Source organism: Solanum pennellii, chromosome 9 (assembly GCF_001406875.1).
Source record: "Solanum pennellii chromosome 9, SPENNV200".
Taxonomy (NCBI): Eukaryota; Viridiplantae; Streptophyta; class Magnoliopsida; order Solanales; family Solanaceae; genus Solanum; species Solanum pennellii.
Genome location: NC_028645.1, coordinates 82013105 through 82022594, shown reverse-complemented (window position 1 = coordinate 82022594; position 9490 = coordinate 82013105). Strand labels below are relative to the sequence as shown.

The 9490-nt window shown below is 36.1% G+C and overlaps 2 protein-coding genes across 2 annotated transcripts in view; one reads left to right on the top strand and one right to left on the bottom strand.

Annotated features, from left to right (window-relative positions):
- Nucleotides 1-501: 501 nt before the first annotated feature.
- LOC107031533 (forkhead-associated domain-containing protein 1-like) lies at nucleotides 502-1808 on the top strand. Its single transcript, XM_015232946.2, has 2 exons — nucleotides 502-1272; nucleotides 1374-1808. The coding sequence occupies exons 1-2, from the start codon at nucleotides 834-836 to the stop codon at nucleotides 1607-1609; spliced, it is 675 nt and encodes a 224-aa protein (XP_015088432.1). The 5' UTR covers nucleotides 502-833; the 3' UTR covers nucleotides 1610-1808.
- A 159-nt stretch (nucleotides 1809-1967) lies between these two features.
- Nucleotides 1968-9490, bottom strand: part of LOC107031527 — a 12867-nt gene continuing 5344 nt past the window's right edge. Inside the window, exons 6-18 of the mRNA XM_015232939.2 lie at nucleotides 8374-8455; nucleotides 7984-8048; nucleotides 6744-7766; nucleotides 6568-6630; nucleotides 6442-6488; nucleotides 5680-5725; nucleotides 5492-5571; nucleotides 5007-5120; nucleotides 4166-4247; nucleotides 3455-3580; nucleotides 2965-3045; nucleotides 2388-2513; nucleotides 1968-2164 (exon numbers count right to left, since the gene is read on the bottom strand). Of these exons, the coding sequence (XP_015088425.1) occupies nucleotides 2093-2164; nucleotides 2388-2513; nucleotides 2965-3045; nucleotides 3455-3580; nucleotides 4166-4247; nucleotides 5007-5120; nucleotides 5492-5571; nucleotides 5680-5725; nucleotides 6442-6488; nucleotides 6568-6630; nucleotides 6744-7766; nucleotides 7984-8048; nucleotides 8374-8455 (2007 nt within the window). The 3' untranslated portion in view covers nucleotides 1968-2092. The remainder of the gene's footprint in view (nucleotides 2165-2387; nucleotides 2514-2964; nucleotides 3046-3454; nucleotides 3581-4165; nucleotides 4248-5006; nucleotides 5121-5491; nucleotides 5572-5679; nucleotides 5726-6441; nucleotides 6489-6567; nucleotides 6631-6743; nucleotides 7767-7983; nucleotides 8049-8373; nucleotides 8456-9490) is intronic.

The window sequence follows — 9490 nt, the reverse complement described above, 5'->3', positions numbered from 1 at the left end:
CCCACCCCACCCCCCACAACATATTAAAAAACTCACATTTTATTAGGTAAATTTAAAAAACGTGTAACTTCGATGAACTGTTAGTTTATAAGTTTTAAATCTATGACTAAGTATAATACTGTGATTATCGCGACAATATATATAACTTAAATTCGATCTAAATTTTATATGAAACCCCACCCCCACCTTGATCAAGAGGCTCCAAAATGATGTACATGTGAATTTTTGGAATATGTGGATTTTATTCCCCAATAGACACACTATGTCATTCATTCATGTCAATATCTTGAAATGTGACTTCTCTAATTTTTATTTTTTTTTTCATACAAGGCATCTTTCACAGTATGTATATTAATAATAATTGAATTGATGCAAGAGCCACAAAACAAAAATCAGTACAAAACTCTCTTTGTATCATTTAGTGCCATCACTTCATATTGCATGGTAGGAGCCTCCTTTTTTTATAAAAAATAATAATCATGTTGTCCCATACTCTATTCTTATTGATCTAACATACCCTTTAATGCATTTTTGTTAATGTATTGTACAAGTGTTGTATTTTTTTATGATATAGAAATCTCTTAGAGTCGATCGCGCTATATATACTTCTCCACTTAAATATCAGACTTTTGCTTGTATCGTGTTCTAGTCTTCGAATTTTAGAAGACTCCACCTAATTTTGAAAAAAGAAGTTTCCTTACCTAAGATTTGTTATTTTTGACTAATTTATCACACATACATCTTACAACACTCCCCACCACACACACACACTATCTATATATACACAAAACTAGAAGTACTAAAAGTATAGGAGACTTTAGGGATTATAAGAAATGGGAAGTTTTCAAACCAAGGACAAAAGCCAACCAAAAGACAAAGTGGTTGAAGTGTTGAAATACAATGTAAGGTTTCTTCAAGGTGAGGTGAATGAAATTATGTGTATGAGGGAATATGAGAGTCAAGTTAATGCACAAGAGATGATCATATTTGCATTGAAAGAAGCAGAATGGAAGAAGGAAAAGAAGAAGCTAAAAGAGGAAGTGAAGAAGTTGAAGAAAAAATTGGAAGAAAAAGATGAAGAAGACAAGTGTAAAGGAATAGAGAATTTGAGTGTAAAAGAAGATAAAGAGTGGCATCAATTAGCAACAAGTTATTTGTTGGAGCAAATTAGGAATGAAGAAGCTAGAAGGGATGAAGCAATAGAGAAATGGAAACAACTCTATTTTGCTATCAAGATTGAGCTTGATGAACTTATTCATAGGACAAATCAAGGTACGTTTGAATTTCATCAGATTAGTCACTCAACGAACAGTTGTTATGTTAGTAAGTCGTCTTGTTTTGTCCTTCTAATGTGTTTTGATTTGTTTTACTAGGAAGAGGACTATGTTGGAAAATAGAACAAATGGAATTATTAGAGGAGATGCATAAAGAGTTGAAAGAAAAAGAGGAAAAAATTGCACTTCTAAAAGAGGAAATAGCTTCAAAGGAACAACAAGAGCTCAAGAGGGAAAGGGAAGTTGACATTTTAAGGCAAAGTTTGAAAATCATGAGCTATAATATGAAAGCAACAAACTTTTCTAAGAATCTTTCAAAAAGCTTGCATATGTAAAAGGTAGTATTAGTTTTTTTTTTTTTTTAATTCAACATTAAGTGAAACTAGAACTCCTTATCGAGATATTCACTATACTCATAGTTTAAATCTCGAAGCCTCTGATTAAGGATCGCAACGATTTTATCCATACTGTCAAAGATCTAGGTAGTAATGATACTATTGGTTTGTAAAATATAGAATTAGTGGTGGTTCTCTAGATTGTATGTTTCTTTCATGCCATTTCTTTATTGTTTTTGAAGTGTATTTTTTTTCCTTCTATTTTTAGTTCAAGACAATTATTTTAGAACAATTACTTGTTCTCATTATTCTATCATTTAAAATTTTGTAACAATTAACATAAATGACTAAAGAAATGTAAAATTGCAAAGATAAAAATCAGTACATATATACAATAAATGTAGCCAATTTTTTGGTGTTATTGTTATTTACAACCTTTGGAAATTAAAACATCAACATTAATGAATTTTGATAATTTCCATTTTAGCCAATTGATGTGTTCTTCTCTTCTGTCAGTTGTGGCCTTGGAACAGTTCTGTAGTTTGATCTCACATTCTGGAAAAAGAATTAGAAAAACATATTAAAAAAAAAAGTTTTAAGTACATATCATGTTGGATATGTATGTTACTCGGACTCTTCGAAAATGTTGCAGCACACATGTCGGATACTCAAAAGTCCACTACTTTTGGGGGATTTGACATGTACGTGTCGACAATTTTGAAGAGTTCGAGCAACATAGCTATAAGAATGGTAAGGTGTAAATGGTAAATGCAAGTACCTCTAATAGAGTGATGTAATAGAAGTCTTCCATGTGCTGCATAAGTGCACTTCCATCTCTAATTGCTAGAAATATGTTAATCTCTGTGTTCAGTATTTTCTCAATAAGTTCTTTTTCACCTTTCATCTGCACAAAACGTTACGATAAGTAATCGCGAGATTATCAAGAGTTCTTTACCTTTAAATAAAAAGGACATGTTTTCCATATAGCAAAAATAACTCAGAACAAGCGCCCCTCCAGCAATTGTTGCTCGGACCTCCCAAAAATGTTGCCAAACCTGTGTCGGATCCCCTAAGAATGCATAGCTTTTGAAGGATCCAACACAAGACTCCGAGCAACATGGCTTCTACCTAATGGAGTGAATTGATAAGCTTATGCCTCAAGGAGACTCTCCATTAGGCGAAGTATTGAACAAAATGAATAAACAGAAGTCTCAAGTGGTCAAATGTACGGTAAGTAGCAGTACAATTTTAACAGTTCGAGATCTTAATAGAACATATCACTAATGGATGAAACGGAGCACAGAACTAAAACGAAGGAACTAAAGATACAGGAGAACAAAGGTGGAGAAACATACAAATTCACTGACAATAACATCAGGTGTGGCCTCTCCGATAACATCACCTTGGTAACCATCTTCCAAGAGTTCCACATTATCCTGAAATGTGATGTGCCGAGACATATTTAGTTAAACAACAAGCTCCTTTCACGTATAAAAGGAATGATGTAAAAAATGATCATATTTTCTTTCCGACTTTTTCCAGTATCGATAGTAGGTTCTCATACATAATAAGTAAGAATGAAATAGTACTTCTTGATACTTTTGACCTACACTATGATGAAAATATCAGAAGTTACTTCGAGCAATTGAGTAAATAGTTTTATAGAAGAAATAACAAAGGTCAATTGTTTTGAACCTTCTGTGATTTCCATCAGGTTAAGCTAACCATCCTACACATTTTTCCACTTTAAGCTCTACCGGGAAAACACAACTTCCTTAACAGTGCCAACATTCTGCCAATCCAACGTTTTATAGTGTAAAAAGTTTGAAAATGAAATCTACTCACCATTGTGTTTTGCGGATCTCCAGCTGCCAAATAAACAGGTTGAGCAACATGGCAGTAGCCCATCAAGCGAGGAACTGTTGGTATTATATCTCTGTGATTTACAACCCTCCAGCTGTCCTTAACTTTCTACGATATAAGAAGCAACTTAATTATATAGTCACTCAGAATTTAACAAAATTAAGCTCTCAGTATGATTCCAAAGCAGGCGAAAGTGATTTAGTTACAGCCGTTCACCACGTCACAATAGAAGAACAGGCAAGATATTCTCATGAACTATCGGCAAACAATGTGATAAGGCATCTGATTATGGCTCAAACTTGCTAAAAGTTGGTCTGACATGTTAGACAACGCACCAATGCATATTCAATAGCATGTTCAAGAGATTCACACTTCATTTATGACAAGCCACCTCCATAGGAGAGACCGAGAGAGAACATCAAAAATCATTTTCATCCAGTGTTATTGAGGAGAGCTAATTAGGTAAGGCTGAGTATGTGAACCAGCTTGTATGTATTTATTAGTGTGTCGGTTTATTCTTTCTTTTCTTGGTTCTTGTTTGTTATTTTGCCTTTGTTAACTTGTTTCAGAAATAAAGATCGTTTAATTTATAACTACAAAAGATTGTCATAAATGAATGGTGAGACCAAAATGGCTATAGAATATAGTTAGTCTCAACATAAGCACTTCACTTCTGCAGAGAGTAAACAATACCTCATTATAAACTTCAGCAAACTTTTTGTTTCCAACTCTTGGAGATCCAAAGTTGTACATGGTCACACGTATAGCTCCACGCCTAACACAACCAACAAGAAAGATAAGACGGTCACGTATGTCGTGTTAGCATGATTAGAGATGGAGGACTTGGTTTTTCTCCACAAGTACTTCAAGAACAAGGGCAGCCCGAAAATTTGTATTTAACAATTGCAGACATGTTCTTTTTGCACGAACTCCTTTATTTGCAAGATGTTCTATTATGATGGAACAAGCAGCAAGCAACTTAGCAATCACAATACTTGGGGACCTACAAGTCCAATTTGGTCAAAAGGATGAAACCATCAAGAGAAGATATCAAAGTGGCGACATGGAACAATTGAAGGGATGTGCTGCAGCTTGGTAGCACATTAGTTTTGGGTACAAAATGTCACACATTCAAATACTGATCAGTATAGATATAAGACTGGAATACAGGTCCATGGTTAGAGTTTATTTACGTAACTAGCATCGAAACTACATTTGATAGGATTCTACCAACAATTCTACAACTTCTGCTCTTAAAAAAAAAAAAAAGAATACCCAGTCCACAGGTGGGGTCTACGGAGGGTAGAGTGTACGCAAACGTTACCCTACCTCGTAGAGATAGAGAGGTTGTTTTCCATAGACCCTCTGCTCAAGTAAGGCATTTCAAATTCTCAAAGAACACTACAAACATGTTAAATACAAAGCAGAAAACCAAACATGCATGCCCTATTGGCGAGATGCTGGTAAATAGTAAATTATATAGAATGGATGGGAACCAAGCTACAGATATAAGCAGAGAAAAGGAGGAGCTTACTTAGCTAGTTGACTTGATGATAGTTCAAGAGCGAGAAGAGTAGCCAATGCACCACCAAGACTATGGCCAGTCACGTAAACATGCCATTTGTTTGGTGTGTCAAGATCATCATCCCTGGAAAATACATTAAAATTGTAATAAGCGATGTGACGTCAATGTTTAGTGGTGAAGTAAGTACATCATAAACAGAGAAAAAATAAGAAACCGCGAAGAAGGCAAAGAATAAGATGTACAGTAGCAGCAACAAGACCCACACGAAAAGAAGGATAAACAGAAGAAAAAAGACTAAGCCAGGTCTAGACATCTCAGTAAAGCAAAAGTGCATAACAAGTTTTAAGAGTTGGGAGTGTAACACTAAGCTCATGACATGAGTCCACTTAGTAAAGACTTGTAGAAATATTTGACAAGACTTCTACTTGAATGTACGAAAGAGACATAGGAACGGAGGAACAACGTTGTACAGTTTTGTTTAACAGTCCACTTACTGGTAGCCAATTGCTTTTTTGATAAGCGAGATGAGCCTAATCCTAACTGAATCATATGCACTTAGGAAACCACTGTGAACCTACAAAAATAATCTCTTGTTCTGATAATTAGAAAAATTATAAATATAAGTAGAATATATTCATAGTTCAGGCACTAAGAGATAGAAAAGTAAGAATTTCAGTGCCACCTGAACTTCTTCCTTGAAGTCCCCGCCTATCCTTTCAGGATTCAACCTGCAGAGTAGGAGACAACTCATGATGCGAAATAAAATGGACAGTGGTTGCTTAACCATCTAAAGTTTCTGTCCAACATCCGAAAAATGAAGATGCAAGAACGTACATTTCATATTCAAAATTACCAAAGTGTTTGGCTATTTCTTGATGTTTCAAATTATGTTCGAAGTTAAAACTTTTTTCAGGAAAACCTTTAGATATGATGGTATTTGCAGTCTAAACTTAAGAATGTAGGATGGAAGGTTATCTTCTAATCCTATTCCTCTAAGAAAAAGGAAATGCTTCTTTCAGCATAGTAAAGAGTTGTATTTCAATAAAAGTACACTATCAGAGACTTAGAGAAGGATAAAAATTACACCCTCCGTTTTGATTTGTTTGACTGGTTTTGACTTGGCACAGAGTTTAAGAAAGTAAAGAAGACTTTTGAATACTGTGGTCTTAAATTATGATATGTAGAACGTACCAAAATGACTGTAATCTTGTGGTCTTAAACATGTCATGTGGAAAGTTAGAATGAAAGAGTTTTCAGAAAAGGAAAGAGACATTCTCTTCGAAACGGATTAAAAAGGAAAGTAAGATAAACAAATTGAACGGAGGGAGAATCTGTTTACTGTGATAGGAAAAACATCTTAGTAGTACAGAGAAACCAGAAGGGCAAAGTAGAGAAAGAAAGAAAAACTAAAGCCAGCCTGTGCTTGTACAGATTTGTGATTTACCCTGCAGGAACTAGCATCAAGTCCGTCACAAGATCCTTCCATTTTGTCTGGATAAAAGAAAAATCGGTTATCCACAACTAAGCTAAATCAACAAGTTTTAAAGATGTGTTTAACACCGGAACCTACTTGTTCTGTTCCCCTGAAAGCAACAACTAACCGTTTCCTTGCTGAATCACGCCAGAGCGCTACCTGCAAGTCTTACAGAATCCAAAATCAGTAGAATAGCTTTCCTTGGATCAAATGAATCAGATCTAAGATACATTAGAAACTAAGAACCCATAGCCAGCAACATATGAACTTGCCTCTGTGTCGGTTGACTCATTATCTAAGAAGCATAATTTGTCAAATTCAGATTTGATGAATGTCGGATGTCCCAATGAAGTAGCTAGCAGTGCCCAAGCTTCCATGGCAGTCTCCGCTGTTGAGAAAAGAGACTTCATCTCCTCAGCTTTCTTCTCATCCAACACTATTCCATCTTTATTCATGGGATATAAAAGGATGTCATTTTCCAGTCCAGTTGAAGAATCTTCTTTAGCATCACCCTTTCCGAAAAGGCCTGCTCCTTTGTTGAATTGAGAAACTGTGGCATTTAGAACCATCAATGCTCCCAAAATGGTATCAGTTTGACGCAATAAGTCTTGTGTCACCTTCTTGATATCTGGAAGTGATGACTGAATGTTGTTAAGAATAGGTGATTCAGTTGATGCACTACCATTAACATTTTCTCGTTTATCAGGAGTTGCAAGACCAGATTTAACATAACTTGCATCGGCGTCTTTTCGCGATTGCAATCCAATCTTATTTAACAAGTCAAGATTATCCCACTTTATTTTCTCAGGAGCAGGGAGACCAAGTCTTTGAACAACTTTTTGATTGACGGTATCAGCAAAATTCTTCCAGAAATGTTTATCTGATTGAAAGCTCTCGAAAATTTTAGTACCAGGGGAATCATGTTCATCGGTTACGTCACTCCCATCACGATTAAGCTTCACTTCACCATCAACTTTGGTGTCTTTCAAATTATTTGAGATTTCTGATTCTGGGGGCATGCTTGAGTCATCCAAGTTGGATGATTGCTGCGACTCCGGTAGTACATCTGATTCCAGGACAGGACTGCTGCTGCTATTTGAATCATTATATGCATCATTAAGTAGCTTCATCTGTCCAAATGCAAACTGTACAAATTGTCGAGCTTGAACAGTCTCGGAACCAAGAATTGTCTTCAAAGCAGACTCAAACCCGTTTTTTTTTAGAAATTCTGTAATGATTGGGATGTTCCACCACTTCTTTTCTTCTTCAATTTTCTCAAAACTCTTGTACTTAATCTGTATCATGTTAGTAGGACAATTAGTGAAATCTCGAATTGGATAAACAATGGTCAAATTGTATCATTTAAGAAGGATATTTCTGAAGTTAAGATTAGCATACTATTCAGCTATAGAGTACACATCAAAATAATGTGATGGTCTGATGGATCCTCGTAAAATGAAGGTCTTAGTGATCTTGAACCTTCAATATGCCTCCAGATTCAAATTAACTTACCTCTATCTCTATCTTCCCACCACCGCCCATTCCATCCAAATCAACCAGCAGTTTATGAGAATCTCCTAGAAAAGCACATGTTTGTTATTTTCACAAATTAAAACATCAATGTTTGTATATCAGCCTAATCCTTATGTCAGCTCTCATATCAGTTATTACAGTATTCAGAAGTGTATAACTATTGAAACTAATTTGGTTCCTTTAAGAAGTGTTCAAAACACAACCAAAATGCATACTGAAAATGAACTCTGAACTTTTTCCCCCATTTTCATGGGATAAGTTGGAAAGGAAGCCAAACCTTATTTACATGAATGAAATTTTAGCCAACATGATAACTACACAATTATTTGAAGCACAATATATCACGAGAGCCATTTCTTTAGCTCGTACCATCACAGAGGTGTTCCAAATTAACTGCTGCATTTCCCATGCGTTTATGTGGAGTCACCAGATTTGCATCCCAAGCTGCAAGCTGACAGTAGTAAATGAATAATTCATCAGATCTGGAATTGAGAAATAAGAGCACCTAAAAACATGTCATGCCAGCATACTGCATGCGAAAGTCCTCTAATGAGCAGATAACGGTAAAAATAACGAAAAAATAAGTTGTTCCTCATTTTAAAGACTGCAGCTAAAAAGACAGAAGCAGACTCTTGTGGATATCTTAGACAACATAAAGCAAGATGTGCAGTTCCGAGTCCGTAAGTTCTATCCCGAGACCGATAACCTTAAAAGACTGATTCTGTTTGTTCCAATTTGGTTAATACTATGGATCTCAGCAGCAAGTAGAAATGAAAAACTAGCATTCAGCAAGAAAGACATTGCTGGATATGGGAAGTTCTCATACACGTTCATAATTGTATAGCAGTCAGTCTGAAGACAGTTAATTTAGCAGTGTTAGCTTAAAGCTTTTCAAGTTGCATATCTTACCAGAACTGCTCATTTATCATTAGGAGATTTGGTGTACCACATACCGTGTCGTAAACTTCCTGTTGGGAATTAAACACACAACACACACAAATAATCTAGAGAAAAGAGAAACGGAACACAAACGGGACACACAAGAATTTAACGTGGTTCGGTTTCCCTACTCCACGACTGTAACAGGAGGATTTTTATTTCACTTGTGCTACCTCTGGAATTACAAATACAAGGATCATATTTATAGGAAAACCAAATGGTTAACCTAGGGTTTCAGTAATGGGTCGGGCCGGCTCACAAGCCTCCACAAAGCCCAACAATCTCCCACTTGGAGGCTTGAAGAATTTCAACTGTCATCCACTTAGAACACTTGTATGTCTAGTAATCTTTTTCAACTCTCTCCTGCTACAGCGGCCTTCTCATCAGTCAACTGAAAGGCCCGTTGAAGCTCCCCGAAGCTTCAACACATCAGTCACGGCTGAAACTGCCCTTGACTCGTCCTCGGTCCCTACCGGCTCCCACTTGAGACACGAACTGCCGGATCCTAGAACTCCCTGAGAACAAACACTCTCCATACTCAGCAAGA

What these genes read in the sequence shown, in the direction of transcription:
- LOC107031533 (XM_015232946.2), top strand. Translation starts at nt 834, where the DNA reads ATGGGAAGTTTTCAAACCAAGGACAAAAGCCAACCAAAAGACAAAGTG. An exon ending in TATTCATAGGACAAATCAAG is followed by an intron (nt 1,273 to 1,373) that starts GTACGTTTGAAT and finishes TTGTTTTACTAG; the next exon opens with GAAGAGGACTATGTTGGAAA.